This window comes from Phyllobates terribilis, unplaced genomic scaffold, assembly GCF_046119375.1.
Source record: "Phyllobates terribilis strain yellow unplaced genomic scaffold, ASM4611937v1 Scaffold_10__3_contigs__length_209671492, whole genome shotgun sequence".
Classification (NCBI taxonomy): Eukaryota; Metazoa; Chordata; class Amphibia; order Anura; family Dendrobatidae; genus Phyllobates; species Phyllobates terribilis.
The window spans coordinates 192,140,333-192,157,801 of NW_027362770.1; the positions used below are offsets into that span (position 1 = coordinate 192,140,333).

General features: G+C 52.6%; 1 protein-coding gene across 2 annotated transcripts in view; it reads right to left on the reverse strand.

Annotated features, from left to right (window-relative positions):
* LOC141164332 (voltage-dependent calcium channel subunit alpha-2/delta-4-like) overlaps positions 1–17,469 on the reverse strand; it is an 87,981-nt gene that overhangs the window by 46,713 nt on the left and 23,799 nt on the right. Inside the window, exons 7-23 of one of the 2 annotated variants that reach the window (XM_073649464.1) lie at positions 11,645–11,705; positions 11,194–11,344; positions 10,998–11,072; positions 10,491–10,580; positions 9,745–9,858; positions 9,341–9,419; positions 9,058–9,191; positions 8,567–8,584; positions 7,517–7,594; positions 5,293–5,373; positions 5,088–5,162; positions 4,911–4,997; positions 4,117–4,188; positions 3,821–3,882; positions 3,611–3,678; positions 2,978–3,023; positions 814–911 (exon numbers count right to left, since the gene is read on the reverse strand). In XM_073649464.1, coding sequence (XP_073505565.1) covers positions 814–911; positions 2,978–3,023; positions 3,611–3,678; positions 3,821–3,882; positions 4,117–4,188; positions 4,911–4,997; positions 5,088–5,162; positions 5,293–5,373; positions 7,517–7,594; positions 8,567–8,584; positions 9,058–9,191; positions 9,341–9,419; positions 9,745–9,858; positions 10,491–10,580; positions 10,998–11,072; positions 11,194–11,344; positions 11,645–11,705 — 1,389 coding nt within the window. The remainder of the gene's footprint in view (positions 1–813; positions 912–2,977; positions 3,024–3,610; positions 3,679–3,820; positions 3,883–4,116; positions 4,189–4,910; positions 4,998–5,087; positions 5,163–5,292; positions 5,374–7,516; positions 7,595–8,566; positions 8,585–9,057; positions 9,192–9,340; positions 9,420–9,744; positions 9,859–10,490; positions 10,581–10,997; positions 11,073–11,193; positions 11,345–11,644; positions 11,706–17,469) is intronic. The other variant, XM_073649465.1, reaches the window with a different exon arrangement.

The following is a 17,469-nucleotide window of genomic DNA, read 5'->3' on the forward strand; positions in this document are numbered from 1 at the left end:
GCACTCACTATTCTGCTGGTGCAGTCACTGTGTACATACATTACATTACTGATCTTGAGTTACATTCTGTATTATACTCCAGAGCTGCACTCACTATTCTGCTGGTGGAGTCACTGTGTACATACATTACATTACCGATCCGGAGTTACCTCCTGTATTATACTCCAGAGCTGCACTCACTATTCTGCTGGTGCAGTCACGGTGTACATACATTACATTACTGATCCTGAGTTACCGCCTGTATTATACTCCAGAGCTGCACTCACTATTTTGCTGGTGCAGTCACGGTGTACATACATTACATTACTGATCCTGAGTTATAGCCTGTATTATACTCCAGAGCTGCACTCACTATTCTCCTGGTGCAGTCACTGTGTACATACATTACATTACTGATCCTGAGTTACATCCTGTATTATACTCCAGAGCTGCACTCACTATTCTGCTGGTGCAGTCACGGTGTACATACATTACATTACTGATCCTGAGTTACCTCCTGTATTATACTCCAGAGCTGCACTCACTATTCTGCTGGTGCAGTCACTGTGTACATACATTACATTACTGATCCTGAGTTACCTCCTGTATTATACTCCAGAGCTGTACTCACTATTCTCCTGGTGGAGTCACTGTGTACATACATTACATTACTGATCCTGAGTTACCTCCTGTATTATACTCCAGAGCTGCACTCACTATTCTGCAGCAGAGTATAATAAGATGCCGGGACCCTGAGTGTGTGGTAATCGTGTATCCTATCTTTTGTGTGCCGCGTGCAGGTGATGAGGACGCAGTGATGATGGCGGCACTCACACTCCAGGTCGGGCTCCTCTCCCGTCAGGAAGCGGGTGACTGCCTGCAGCTGATTGAGCTTGCGGTGGTCGGGGTCTATGTCTGTGATGCAGTATATCCTGTGGGCGAGAGCACAGTCATGTGTTACCCAAGCGCTCGGCGCGGCGCAGCTATGCTCGGCACAGCTATACTCGGCGTGGCACTGCTATGCTCGGCACTGCTATGCTCGGCACGGCACTGCTATGCTCGGCACTGCTATGCTCGGCGCGGCACTGCTATGCTCGGCACCGCTATGCTCGGCACCGCTATGCTCGGCACTGCTATGCTCGGCACCGCTATGCACGGTGCTGCTATGCTCGGCACTGCTATGCTCGGCGCGGCACTGCTATGCTCGGCACCGCTATGCTCGGCCCGGTGCTGCTATGCTCGGCACGGTGCTGCTATGCTCGGCACTGCTATGCTCGGCGCGGCACTGCTATGCTCGGCACTGCTATGCTCGGTACCGCTATGCTCGGCACAGCTATGCTCGGCGCGGTGCTGCTATGCTCGGCGCGGTGCTGCTATGCTCGGCACAGTGCTGCTATGCTCGGCACGGTGCTGCTATGCTCGGCACGGTGCTGCTATGCTCGGCACGGTGCTGCTATGCTCGGCACGGTGCTGCTATGCTCGGCACAGCTATGCTCGGCACGGTGCTGCTATGCTCGGCGCGGCACTGCTATGCTCGGCACTGCTATGCTCGGCGCGGCACTGCTATGCTCGGCACCGCTATGCTCGGCGCGGCACCGCTATGCTCGGCACCGCTATGCTCGGCGCGGCACTGCTATGCTCGGCACGGTGCTGCTATGCTCGGCACTGCTATGCTCGGCACCGCTATGCTCGGCACGGTGCTGCTATGCTCGGTGCGGCACTGCTATGCTCGGCACTGCTATGCTCGGCACGGTGCTGCTATGCTCGGCACTGCTATGCTCGGCGCGGCACTGCTATGCTCGGCACGGTGCTGCTATGCTCGGCACGGTGCTGCTATGCTCGGCACAGCTATGCTCGGCACGGTGCTGCTATGCTCGGCGCGGCACTGCTATGCTCGGCACTGCTATGCTCGGCGCGGCACTGCTATGCTCGGCACCGCTATGCTCGGCGCGGCACTGCTATGCTCGGCACCGCTATGCTCGGCGCGGCACTGCTATGCTCGGCACTGCTATGCTCGGCACGGTGCTGCTATGCTCGGCACTGCTATGCTCGGCACGGTGCTGCTATGCTCGGCACTGCTATGCTCGGCACCGCTATGCTCGGCACGGTGCTGCTATGCTCGGTGCGGCACTGCTATGCTCGGCACTGCTATGCTCGGCACGGTGCTGCTATGCTCGGCACTGCTATGCTCGGCGCGGCACTGCTATGCTCGGTACCGCTATGCTCGGCACAGCTATGCTCGGCGTGGTGCTGCTATGCTCGGCACGGTGCTGCTATGCTCGGCGCGGCACTGCTATGCTCGGCACTGCTATGCTCGGCGCGGTGCTGCTATGCTCGGCGCGGTGCTGCTATGCTCAGCGCGGTGCTGCTATGCTCAGCACGGTGCTGCTATGCTCGGTGCGGCACTGCTATGCTCGGCACAGCTATGCTTGGCGCGGTGCTGCTATGCTCGGCACAGTGCTGCTATGCTCGGCGCGGCACTGCTATGCTCGGCGCGGCGCAGCTATGCTTGGCACAGTGCTGCTATGCTCGGCACGGTGCTGCTATGCTCGGCGTGGTGCTGCTATGCTCGGCGCGGCGCAGCTATGCTCGGCGCGGTGCTGCTATGCTCGGCGCGGTGCTGCTATGCTCGGCGCGGTGCTGCTATGCTCGGCGCGGCGCAGCTATGCTTGGCACAGTGCTGTTATGCTCGGCACGGTGCTGCTATGCTCGGCGTGGTGCTGCTATGCTCGGCACTGCTATGCTCGGCACAGTGCTGCTATGCTCGGCGCGGCACTGCTATGCTCGGCACTGCTATGCTCGGCGCGGCGCAGCTATGCTTGGCACAGTGCTGTTATGCTCGGCACGGTGCTGCTATGCTCGGCGTGGTGCTGCTATGCTTGGCGTGGTGCTGCTATGCTCGGCGCGGCGCAGCTATGCTCGGCACTGCTATGCTCGGCACAGTGCTGCTACGCTCAGCACAGTGCTGCTACATGCGGCGCCGGCTCTAGTTTTTCACCATTCATTGGCCACAGTGAGGTCCGGATGCAGCAGGTCGTGAAGCCCTGAAAAATACCAAAATGAGCAAAAATACAGTCCAATTTTTTACTGATCTCCAAGGACGGTCCATCAATCTCTCCTACAGCATAACAGTATATTCAGTCCCCCGGTATCACAACGGCGCCCCCTGCTGGTGCGGGTATCTTTACGGCAGCAAGACAGTCAGACCATTTCCGCCCCACCTGCCCCTGTAATTTTCTATTTATTTTTTTTTGCATATTCCACTTATTATTTTTTATTAAAAGTGATTTTTGTGTCTTTTTTATGACAAAATAGGAAAATAAAGTAAAACCACAAAAATAAAGGTAGAATATATTTTTCCACCATTGCGTGACGGTTATTTTGACATATGACATGGCCTAGTTAGGGTCAATGCGTCGGAGGCCTGGTCAGACCCAGCGCTATGGTCATGTGATCGCTCGATCACATGATCACAGGGACCAATGGATGACTGTGAAGGCAGAAATGGGAAAATAACGTTTCTGCCATCTTTTCTTCATAAAAACATGCCGGCGGTCTATAAGAAGTTGTGTATATGGATAACCTGACCCTATAAATACCATATAATATAGGATCATTTATGGGTCCTCACCTTCTTCCATAGAAGTATTTCCTATGAGAATGAACTCTCCATGTCCGCGGGTCAGGACCACCCCCAGGCTGAAAGGGAGATAAAAAAAAAAAAAAACAATCTGGAATATACATCTTGACCCATTCAAGAGCCATAAAAGTTGATCGAAGACATTTTTATTTCTTTATTTTTTTACTGAAAATTTGAGTTCTCCTCCCCCCACCTCCCCACCTGAACGGGGTTTCACTGATGTCTGTGAAGAAATAGTCACTGGTCAGGAACAGGACCCGCTTCTGTAAAAGAACAAGGTCGGGGCAGTGAGAAGGCGTCTGTATGGCTGTGCTCACATTGCTAGGATTAGGCTGAGCGCTGATCAGGCTGATCGCGAGAGTGTCATGCATGAAGAAGAAGGCGGAAGACTCTAGGACCCATAATCAGATATGGAGAGTAGAGACGGACCAACCACGTCTCCATGCAAAACTCACTTCTTTAACTATTTTTCTCCTGATTGGTGTCTACGCACTTACCCCTTTGTCAACGGTGACTTTCACCTCCATACTGAGCGTTCCGGTCTCTCCGTTAATCATCGCAGTCCGGAGCTGTGTGCAGAAAGAAGATGTGCGGTCATAACACAGATGAGTGTGCACTCCCCCGGCGCACCAGAGCCGAGCGTGCACTCCCCCGGCGCACCAGAGCCGAGCGTGCACTCCCCCGGCGCACCAGAGCCGAGCGTGCACTCTCCCGGCGCAGCAGAGCCGAGCGTGCACTCTCCCGGCGCAGCAGAGCCGAGCGTGCACTCCCCCGGCGCAGCAGAGCCGAGCGTGCACTCCCCCGGCGCAGCAGAGCCGAGCGTGCACTTCCCCGGCGCAGCAGAGCCGAGCGTGCACTCCCCCAGCGCAGCAGAGCCGAGCGTGCACTCCCCCAGCGCAGCAGAGCCGAGCGTGCACTCCCCCGGCGCAGCAGAGCCGAGCGTGCACTCTCCCGGCGCAGCAGAGCCGAGCGTGCACTCTCCCGGCGCAGCAGAGCCGAGCGTGCACTCCCCCGGCGCAGCAGAGCCGAGCGTGCACTTCCCCGGCGCAGCAGAGCCGAGCGTGCACTCCCCCGGCGCAGCAGAGCCGAGCGTGCACTCTCCCGGCGCAGCAGAGCCGAGCGTGCACTCTCCCGGCGCAGCAGAGCCGAGCGTGCACTCTCCCGGCGCAGCAGAGCCGAGCGTGCACTCCCCCAGCGCAGTTTCACCAGGGCAGACCTCGTGTGATAACTACATCTCATAAATTGAACACAAAAACCTATAGCGTAACGACGCTGTGGATTTCGGACTCACGATCTCGTCCCGATCCTCCCACTCCACTTCTGAGAGGTCCACGCTGTTGTAATTCGGCTTCGGCTTCAGTTTCTTTCCTTCTTTGTACTAAAAAAATATATATATATAATGAAAAACTTGTGACTGCAGCTCCGGATGTGACTAGAGTACAAGATGTGAGGCGATTCCAAGACTCACCAGGGGACGCAGGTCGGGGTGTGACAGTATGTAGCCATTATTGGTGTTCAGGAAGGCGTAGCCGTGCACCCCGAGCTGCGGAGACAAGACGGCGGACGTCAGGGACATTTCTCATGTGTCCTGCACTTGTGTGGGGTAGTTACACAGTATCACCACCGGGGGCGCTGCGGGCACACTGCCAGTTATTACATAAGTAATGCCTCACCTTGTACCTTGGGGCCAACTTCAACAGTTCCCGCAGGGGGACGTCAGATCCTACAACTCCCAACAGAATCCCCTCCGCTCTCTGCAGAGAAGAGACGACCGGGAGATAATTACTACATACACGGACATCCGCAGCAGCCACAGGGCTCTAGTCACAACCAGAGCAGCCTCAAATATCCAAAGGCCTCTGTGTAATTAGAAAAAATAAATCCTGTACTTATCCGTTCTATCGACCACATAAGTATTAATACATATGTATGAGATCTCCCCTGAGACGTCTTTTTTCTAAGCCCAACTTTTCCAACCTCTCATCATAGGAAAGGCCTCATCCCATGTAATAGTTCAGTTGCCATCTTTGAACTGACGAACTTTTCAATATTCTTTTTATAATGTGGAGCTCAAAACTGGATCCCATGTTCTAGGTGTGGCCTTACGAGCGAATTCTAAAGGGGTAATAAAACACTGGGATCACAAGATTTTCTCTCTCTTTTATACTTCCTTTTGACTTGACTTTGGAATGTTTTTCATCAGGAGACTCTCTCAAAGAAGTGATATGCACTTTCTTTTCTACCACCAAACTTCGGACTGAAGAAAATCCCTCAAAAGACTGAACATTTGAACAGCAAGTCGTTTTACAGTGGAAATGAAACAAATGAGTTTTTCAAGCATTTATGAATGATTTTCCAGCCAAAAGACTCCTGAAAAACTCCACTAATTGTGAACGAGACCTTAACTACTACTTGGTAAATGTAAATCTACACTGCTCAAAATAATAAAGGGAACACTTACACAACAGACTATAACTCCAAGTAAATGAAACTTCTGTGAACTGTCCACTTAGGAAGCAACACTGATTGACAATCAATCTCACATGCTGTTGTGCAAATGGAATAGACAATAGATGGAAATTATTGGCAATTATCAAGACCCCCTCAATAAAGGAGTGGTTCTGCAGGTGAGGACCACAGGCCACATCTCAGTACCAATGCTGATGTTTTGGTCACTTTTAAATGCTGGTTGTGCTTTCACACTCGTGGTAGCATGAGATGGACTCTACAACCCACAGAAGTTGCTCAGGTAGTGCAGCTCATCCAGGATGGCACATCAATGCGAGCTGTGGCAAGAAGGTTTGCTGTGTCTGTCAGCGTAGTGTCCAGAGGCTGGAGGCGCTACCAGGAGACAGGCCAGTACACCAGGAGACGTGGAGGGGGCCGTAGGAGGGCAACAACCCAGCAGCAGGACCGCTACCTCCACCTTTGTGCAAGGAGGAACAGGAGGAGCACTGCCAGAACCCTGCAAAATGACCTCCAGCAGGCCACAAATGTGCATGTGTCTGCACAAACGGTTAGAAATCGACTCCATGAGGGTGGTATGCCATAGGTACGCCTCACTGGGGCATGTGGAGGATCTAGATGGCTCAGAGGTGACGGCCTGAGGCTGGGGGTCGCCCTGGGTAAGCAAGTGGGCGGCTGTACTCTAAAGGCGACCCGCTGAAATCCAACATCATAACCCGAGGGCGACCGGCTCAACTCAGAGGGCGACCCACTGTAACCAGACGACGACACGCTCTACTACGAGGGAAACCCACTGTAACCAGACGGCGACCCTCTCTACTCCGAGGGTGATACGCTCTACTCAGGGGGCGACCCGCTCTACTACGAGGGCGACCCACTCTACTACGAGGGCGATCCGCTGTAACCAGACGGCGACCCAATCTACTACGAGGGCGACCTGCTGTAACCAGACGGCGACCCACTCTACTACGAGGGCAACCCATTGTAACACGACAGCGACCTGCTCTACTATGAGGGCGACCCACTGTAACTAGACGGCGACCCACTCTACTACGAGGGAAACCCACTGTAACCAGATGGCGACCCGCTCTACTCCAAGGACGACCCGCTCTACTACGAGGGCGACCTGCTCTACTACGAGGGCAACCCACTGTAACCAGACGGCGACCCGCTCTACTACGAGGGCAACCCACTGTAACCAGACGGCGACCCGCTCTACTCCGAGGGTGATCCGCTCTACTCAGGGGGCGACTCGCTTTACTCAGGGGGCGACCCGCTCTACTCAGGCTGTCTCATCCCCTCATTCCCTGGTCATCTAATATTTTATCCCAGCTGTCTAAATCCCTCTTTCCTTGGCTGTCTCATCCCCTCATTCCCTGGTCATCTAATCCCCTTTTACCCCGGCTGTCTCATCCCCTCGCACTCTCTTACCGTCTCATTCTTCTTGCTGAACACCGGCATGGCCACCGTGGTCATTAGCAGGAGACTCTGGGCCTGGGAAGCAAAGAGCTGCGGACAGAAAGAACAGACGAGTGCTCGTTAGATGGTTGCACTCTGTGGGTGATGTCGGGTGCCATGCGCTCCTCTGCTCTCCGGGCACCGGGTCGCGGCGTTATTCCCCTTTGTGCCGCCTGAGTAACGAGCAGCTCAGGTGGTCAATATTCGCAGTAAAAAATTAACTTAAAAAAAAAAAAGTTGCTAAAAGTCTCGCGACTCTCTAATATAATTTATGCTTCATCTCTTCACCATTTCCAGGACCTTCGCTTGGTGCCAGTGACCGGAAACCTTCTCATTTACACCATAAAGCTGCCTGTTCCCTTCGATGTGAGAGCTCTGATACAATGTATCCACCTGGATATCAACTTGTGCACAATGCCAGGCAGCAGCTGGAGAGAGGTAAAGCCGTCGTGACTATAGGGGGCGCCGCAGGCAGAACGTTCAGCTGCAGATTTGCTCCTTTTGATTGATATCAGTAATGATTTGCTTTGTGTCCAGTGATCGGGAGCAAAGTACCAAAGTCAACGCTGCCAATAAAAGCATCTGCCGCCCGGTTGCCCGGCAGAGCAGCGGAGCTGCTTGCACATTTCCCAGCAACTATCAGATCTTCTGCCACGTGGCTGCTGTGTGATCAAACATCTCCATCGATTAAGGCCTGACGGTGTCCTTCACCGCCCTCATTGGCGTGACACCAGCCCGATACAGCAGGCAGCACCATCTGCCACCATCGAGAAGATGAGTGACCAAACCGAGGGTCCTAAATTGCAAATCTGCCGCCCTACATATAACGATGGAGCTCGGCGCATTAACCATTCAGGAGCCTGGAAAAGCGGAGTGACAAGCCAATGGGGGGGTGGGGCGTCATGGCGGCTCAGTGTCTTCCTACGACACCATGGATGAGACAAAATAGGTAACACATTCACAAAACACGGACCACACGAGCACCACGGGGGCACCCACAACACCGAAAACAGCGCCCGTTACCTCTTCTGACTGCGGAAGCTGTCGCACAGGATGGATGATGGGAGTTGTGAATGGAGTGGAACCGGATGGGGGGAAAAAACGGGATGAGAATGAAGTGAGAAATGAGATATGGAATAAGAAGTCAGATGAATTCTTCTAATCCGGCATCAGATAATCCGGAACCCATATATATGACAAATATAGTTTATAGTGTATATTTGCCAAAAGCAAGATCTGGTCTGGGGAGGCCCAGTTGTCCCCCCCATTCATCTCGTGCCCCAATTATATGCATGAAATGTGACAGATGGGGGAAATGATGAGTTACTGGTATAAGACGGGAGAGTCGCTTCCATGTGACTGGTCTGGAAGTGACTGACAGCTCATTCAGTAGCCGGGGCGGTGGTAATGGGACTGACCCCCATAATACAAGACAGGTCTATTTTAATTCGATATTTCAGAGATACGAGATTTCTCCCTGTAGGGGAAACTCAATCACCGAGTGATCAACCTACCGCACTGTCCATGTACGCCTCTGTCCAGATGATATCGTGGTCGTGGTTGATGACCATCGGCCGGCTCAGTACATGAAGGTATTCCATCACATTCTCCTGGACGTCGGCGAGCGTGCTGATCTGCGTGTAGTATCCTACAACAAAAGCATCACCGTACGTGGAGAGATACAAATAAAGCTTGTTGAAACTACAGACACGCCATCACTCCGCATACATAATATGCCATTGATTTGTCCTCAAACCTATATATATCACATATATTAACAATTTCCATGTCTGATACCTTTGTTGCTACATGCGATCCATTTCACATTCTCTGCAAACGTCACCTCTCGCCCTATAAGATACGTAAACAATCGAACCTAGAAAAAAAAAATTTATGTATGATGTTAAAGTGATGGAGCAGCACAAAGAATCATGAAATAAGACATATTGGGTCAAATGAAGTCTAAACATGGCACATACAGCAGGAATAAACTGAAATAAGAAAACAAGGGTACCGCAATGGGCACCTAAATTGCCCCTTATGAACTTTATTTTTGTAAATTCTTTAATTTGATCTGAATGTCATTTACTGCTATAAGAAGCTTAGTCTATGAAGTTATAGATTCATGAGAATTCTCTCAGGAAAGATTCACAGTCTCTATTATATATATATATATAAGTTTAATAATATATAAATTGTACCTTTTTATCAGGCCAATTGTATTTTTCAAACACTTGCTCATAATCTTCTACGGCTCCATCAGTGATTAGCATGATCGCCTGGTTACAAAGACCGCCCTGACCAGCCTCTCGGAACTACAGTAAAACAGGGACATATTTTTTGTGCTGCTTGGGATGGAAAGAGCATTGCAATTGGACCCCAAATAATTCAGAGAAAAAAAGTGACTGATGAACCTTTGGCATTGAAACTGCACACTGGCGCTCTTGATCACTTTCTCTGCAGAGAAATACACTAAGGTGGAATCCCCTTGGCAAAAATGGCAGGGGTCCTATCCCAGCTGTTTGGTGGGGAACCCACCTGACCACCTATCACAACCTCATATAGGATAGGTGGCCATGCATCTAGTCTCCTCTCCGTCGGCATTACGTAGACAGCCCAAGCTGGGTAACATTAGGGCTTGATTTATTAAGACTGGCATTTTGCACGGCGGTTTTGAAAAGAGTGCCAAATTCATTATGTGTGCCTATTGTGGTGGAATTGATGATAAATTTGTCCGTTGCGCCCCATATGGCAGAGATGCGCCAACTTTTCAAAAAGTTCTCTCCAATCACTTTTATGGAAGTTGAGAAAATATCCGAGCAATAGTCAGCAGTCATAAAAGTTTAACCAACATCTATCAGATATTTATGGCATTTAAAGTGATAGATTGGAATATCCCTTTAAACAAAAGGGACCCTTAACACCCAGATAGGAGAGGGTACTGTACCTCCTTCAGGATTTTAAATGCCTCGATAAGTGCTTTGTTGACGGTGCCCACGCCTTTGGCCTGTAATTCATCCACCAGCTGCTTGAAATGCTGCAAATAAAGGGAGAGAATGGAATGAAAGCAACAATATACTGGGATATGCTGGAATATACTGGGACCAAGAAGAATCACTTGCACAGAGGCATTTCTGGACCTTGTATACAGCTCCTATGCAGACCCATGTGTTTCCCTGGTAACAATCTCCAAGCCTTGTGCAGTCTGTGTGTTACTCCCTTCCATCACTCCCCCATTTACTTATACTGGGGAGAAGCGGGACGGACAGAGAAAGAGAAACTGCAGGATCAGACTACGCAGAGTTTGTTGTAGTCTGTAACCGTGGAGACACACACATAAGCCTGCATAAGGAGCTGTGTACACAAAATAATCAAGAAAATTGCTCCGTTTTAGGTGCTATGGAAGATGAAAATAGCCTAAAATTACAGAAGAATGAAAGAAGTACAAACTTACCTCCCGGTTATCTCTGTCCGCCTGCACCAAAATCCCTTTAAAGCAGGGCTCGATGTAATGGACATAGTCGTTGTACTGGAGAAAAAGGGTACAAAATGAGCAGTAAGGTGGCAGATAAGAGATGAGACTGTCACCAATCACAGCAATGGCATATCCCTTATTAAAGGCCTTATATTAATCCCCCATATGGACTTACTGCAATGATGTTGACAAAGTCGTTCTCGCCAAGGGTGTCCAGCAAAGTATTAATCGTGTGCTTGGCGATGGTCATCCGCAGACCCTTCATGCTGCCGCTGATGTCCACCACGATCACGATGTCCTTTGGAGAAGTGGCCGCCTGGATGTACCTTTAGGATGCACAGACCATGTTATTGAGTTGGTTGCAGGGGAACCACAGCTCCCACCATACACAGGAAGTGTAGTCTGATATGACAGTCTTTGGTGTCATTACATGGGTACCGCAATGGGCACCTAAACAGCCCCTTATAAACTTTATTTTTGCACATTTTTTACTTTGATCTGAAGGTCATTTACTTTTATAAGAAGCTTAGTCTATTAAGTTATAGGTTTATAAGAATCTATAACTTCATATACAACAGCGCATAGTCTGAGACGAGACAAGAAAAAATAAAAGCTGTTATACTCGCCATCCGCGATTTCTGCAGTCGAATGAGATCACCCCGTTTTCATCCGGGGTCCATTTGATGCCTAAAAACACAAAGATGAATTTTACAACTTTCTAATAGACTATGTGTTCTGCTTGCTGTCAGTGAATGGAAGAACTGTCGGGTATTTCCTCCTCTCACGATGAGAGGAAGGAATGGAGATTGGGGGAATAGAGGTTGGGGACCTCTACTCATCTAATATGTACAAACAACAGAACAACAACAGAATATAACTCCGAGTAAATCAAACTTCTGTGAAATCAAACTGTCCACTTAGGAAGCAACACTGATTGACAATCAATTTCACATGCTGTTGTGCAAATGGAATAGACAATAGATGGAAATTATTGGCAATTATCAAGACACCCTCAATAAAGCAGTGGTTCTGCAGGTGGGGACCACATCTCAGTACCAATGCTTTCTGGCTGATGTTTTGGTCACTTTTGAATGCTGGTTGTGCTTTCACACTCGTGGCAGCATGAGACGGACTCTACAACCCACAGAAGTTGCTCAGGTAGTGCAGCTCATCCAGGATGGCATATCAATGCGAGCTGTGGCAAGAAGGTTTGCTGTGTCTGTCAGCGTAGTGTCCAGAGGCTGGAGGCGGTACCAGGAGACAGGCCAGTACACCAGGAGACGTGGAGGGAGCTGTAGGAGGGCAACAACCCAGCAGCAGGACCGCTACCTCCGCCTTTGTGCAAGAAGGAATAGGAGGAGCACTGCCAGAGCCCTGCAAAATGACCTCCAGCAGGCCACAAATGTGCATGCGTCTGCACAAACGGTTAGAAACCGACCCCATGAGGGAGGTATGAGGGTCCGACATCCACAGATGCGGGTTGTGCTCACAGCCCAACACCGTGCAGGACGCTTGGCATTTGCCACAGAACACCAGGATTGGCAAAGTCGCCACTGGCGCCCTGTGCTCTTCACAGATGAAAGCAGGTTCACACTGAGCACATGTGACAGACGTGACAGAGTCTGGAGACGCCGCGGAGAGCGATCTGCTGCCTGCAACATCCTTCAGCATGACCGGTTTGGCAATGGGTCAGTAATGGCGTGGGGTGGCATTTCTTTGGAGGGCCACACAGCCCTCCATGTGCTCGCCAGAGGTAGCCGGACTGCCATTAGGTACCGAGATGAGATCCTCAGACCCCTTGTGAGACCATATGCTGGTGCGGTTGGCCCTGGGTTCCTCCTAATGCAGGACAATGCCAGACCTCATGTGGCTGGAGTGTGTCAGCAGTTCCTGCAAGATGAAGGCATTGAAGCTATGGACTGGCCGCCCGTTCCCCAGACCTGAATCCGATTGAGCACATCTGGGGCATCATGTCTCGCTCCATCCACCAACGTCACGTTGCACCACAGACTGTCCAGGAGTTGGCGGATGCTTTAGTCCAGGTCTGGGAGGAGATCCCACAGGAGACCATCCGCAACCTCATCAGGAGCAAGCCCAGGCGTTGTAGGGAGGTCATACAGGCACGTGGAGGCCACACACAATACTCAGCCTCATCAGGAGCATGCCCAGGCGTTGTAGGGAGGTCATACAGGCACGTGGAGGCCACACACAATACTCAGCCTCATCAGGAGCATGCCCATGCGTTGTAGGGAGGTCATACAGGCACGTGGAGGCCACACACAATACTCAGCCTCATCAGGAGCATGCCCAGGCGTTATAGGCGGGTCGTACAGGCACGTGGAGGCCACACACAATACTCAGCCTCATCAGGAGCATGCCCAGGCGTTGTAGGGAGGTCATACAGGCACGTGGAGACCACGCACAATACTCAGCCTCATCAGGAGCATGCCCAGGCGTTGTAGGGAGGTCATACAGGCACGTGGAGGCCACACACAATACTGATCCTCATCAGGAGCATGCCCAGGCGTTGTAGGGAGGTCATACAGGCACGTGGAGGCCACATACAATACTGATCCTCATCAGGAGCATGCCCAGGCGTTGTAGGGAGGTCATACAGGCACGTGGAGGCCACACACAATACTCAGCCTCATCAGGAGCATGCCCAGGCGTGCTAGGGGGGTCATACAGGCACGTGGAGGCCACACACAATACTCAGCCTCATCAGGAGCATGCCCAGGCGTTGTAGGGAGGTCACACAGGCACGTGGAGGCCACACACAATACTCAGCCTCATCAGGAGCATGCCCAGGCGTTGTAGGGAGGTTATACAGGCACGTGGAGGCCACACACCATACTCAGCCTCATCAGGAGCATGCCCAGGAGTTGTAGGGAGGTCATACAGGCACGTGGAGGCCACACACAATACTCAGCCTCATCAGGAGCATGCCCAGGCGTTGTAGGGAGGTCATACAGGCACGTGGAGGCCACACACAATACTCAGCCTCATCAGGAGCATGCCCAGGCGTTGTAGGGAGGTCATACAGCCACGTGGAGGCCACACACAATACTCAGCCTCATCAGGAGCATGCCCAGGCGTTGTAGGGAGGTCATACAGCCACGTGGAGGCCACACACAATACTCAGCCTCATCAGGAGCATGCCCAGGCGTTGTAGGGAGGTCATACAGCCACGTGGAGGCCACACACAATACTCAGCCTCATCAGGAGCATGCCCAGGTGTTGTAGGGAGGTCATACAGGCACGTGGGGGCCACACACAATACTCAGCCTCATCAGGAGCGAGCATGCCCAGGCATTGTAGGGAGGTCATACAGGCACGTGGAGGCCACACACAATACTGATCCTCATCAGGAGCATGCCCAGGCGTTATAGGGAGGTCATACAGGCACGTGGAGGCCACACACAATACTGATCCTCATCAGGAGCATGTCCAGGCATTGTAGGGAGGTCATACAGGCACGTGGAGGCCACACACAATACTCAGCCTCATCAGGAGCATGTTCAGGCGTTGTAGGGAGGTAATACAGGCACGTGGAGGCCACACACAATACTCAGCCTCATCAGGAGCATGTTCAGGCGTTGTAGGGAGGTCATACAGGCACGTGGAGGCCACACACAATTCTCAGCCTCATCAGGAGCATGCCCAGGCGTTGTAGGGAGGTCATACAGGCACGTGGAGGCCACACACAATACTCAGCCTCATCAGGAGCATGCCCAGGCGTTGTAGGGAGGTCATACAGGCACGTGGAGGCCACACACAATACTCAGCCTCATCAGGAGCATGCCCAGGCGTTGTAGGGAGGTCATACAGGCACGTGGAGGCCACACACAATACTCAGCCTCATCAGGAGCATGCCCTGGCGTTGTAGGGAGGTCATACAGGCACGTGGAGGCCACACACAATACTCAGCCTCATCAGGAGCATGCCCAGGCGTTGTTGGGAGGCCATACAGGCACGTGGAGGCCACACACAATACTCAGCCTCATCAGGAGCATGCCCAGGCGTTGTAGGGAGGTCATACAGGCACGTGGAGGCCACACACAATACTCAGCCTCATCAGGAGCATGCCCAGGCGTTGTAGGGAGGTCATACAGGCACGTGGAGGCCACACACAATACTCAGCCTTATCAGGAGCATGCCCAGGAGTTGTAGGGAGGTCATACAGGCACGTGGAGGCCACACACAATACTCAGCCTCATCAGGAGCATGCCCAGCCGTTGTAGGGAGGTCATACAGGCACGTGGAGGCCACACACAATACTCAGCCTCATCAGGAGCATGCCCAGGTATTGTAGGGAGGTCATACAGGCACAAGGAGGCCACACACAATACTCAGCCTCATCAGGAGCATGCCCAGGCGTTGTAGGGAGGTCATACAGGCATGTGGAGGCCACACACAATACTCAGCCTCATCAGCAGCATGCCCAGGCGTTGTAGGGAGGTCATACAGGCACGTGGAGGTCACACACAATACTGAGCCTCATCAGGAGCATGCCCAGGCGTTGTAGGGAGGTCATACAGGCACGTGGAGGCCACACACAATACTCAGCCTCATCAGGAGCATGCCCAGGCGTTGTAGGGAGGTCATACAGGCACATGGAGGCCACACACAATACTCAGCCTCATCAGGAGCATGTCCAGGCGTTGTAGGGAGATCATACAGGCACGTGGAGGCCACACACAATACTCAGCCTCATCAGGAGCATGCCCAGGCGTTGTAGGGAGGTCATACAGGCACATGGAGGCCACACACAATACTCAGCCTCATCAGGAGCATGCCCAGGCGTTGTAGGGAGATCATACAGGCACGTGGAGGCCACACACAATACTCAGCCTCATCAGGAGCATGCCCAGGCGTTGTAGGGAGCTCATACAGGCACGTGGAGGCCACACACAATACTCAGCCTCATCAGGAGCATGCCCAGGCATTGTAGGGAGGTCATACAGGCACGTGGAGGCCACACACAATACTCAACCTCATCAGGAGCATGCCCAGGCATTGTAGGGAGGTCATACAGGCACGTGGAGGCCACACATAATACTCAGCCTCATCAGGAGCATGCCCAGGCGTTGTAGGGAGGTCATACAGGCACGTGGAGGCCACACACAATACTCAGCCTCATCAGGAGCATGCCCAGGTGTTGTAGGGAGGTCATACAGGCACGTGGAGGCCACACACAATTCTCAGCCTCATCAGGAGCATGCCCAGGCGTTGTAGGGAGGTCATACAGGCACGTGGAGGCCACACACAATACTCAGCCTCATCAGGAGCATGTCCAGGCGTTGTAGGGAGGTCATACAGGCACGTGGAGGCCACACACAATACTCAGCCTCATCAGGAGCATGCCCAGGCGTTGTAGGGAGGTCATACAGGCACGTGGAGGCCACACACAATTCTCAGCCTCATCAGGAGCATGCCCAGGCGTTGTAGGGAGGTCATACAGGCACGTGGAGGCCACACACAATACTCAGCCTCATCAGGAGCATGCCCAGGCGTTGTAGGGAGGTCATACAGGCACGTGGAGGCCACACACAATACTCAGCCTCATCAGGAGCATGCCCAGGCGTTGTAGGGAGGTCATACAGGCACGTGGAGGCCACACACAATTCTCAGCCTCATCAGGAGCATGTCCAGGCGTTGTAGGGAGCTCATATAGGCACGTAGAAGCCACACACAATACTCAGCCTCATCAGGAGCATGCCCAGGCGGTGTAGGGAGGTCATACAGGCACGTGGAGGCCACACACAATACTCAGCCTCATCAGGAGCATGCCCAGGTATTGTAGGGAGGTCATACAGGCACGTGGAGGCCACACACAATACTCAGCCTCATCAGGAGCATGCCCAGGCGTTGTAGGGAGGTCATACAGGCACGTGGAGGCCACACACAATACTCAGCCTCATCAGGAGCATACCCAGGCGTTGTAGGGAGGTCATACAGGCACGTGGAGGCCACACACAATTCTCAGCCTCATCAGGAGCATGCCCAGGCGTTGTAGGGAGGTCATACAGGCACGTGGAGGCCACACACAATACTCAGCCTTATCAGGAGCATGCCCAGGAGTTGTAGGGAGGTCATACAGGCACGTGGAGGCCACACACAATACTCAGCCTCATCAGGAGCATGCCCAGCCGTTGTAGGGAGGTCATACAGGCACGTGGAGGCCACACACAATACTCAGCCTCATCAGGAGCATGCCCAGGTATTGTAGGGAGGTCATACAGGCACAAGGAGGCCACACACAATACTCAGCCTCATCAGGAGCATGCCCAGGCGTTGTAGGGAGGTCATACAGGCATGTGGAGGCCACACACAATACTCAGCCTCATCAGCAGCATGCCCAGGCGTTGTAGGGAGGTCATACAGGCACGTGGAGGTCACACACAATACTGAGCCTCATCAGGAGCATGCCCAGGCGTTGTAGGGAGGTCAT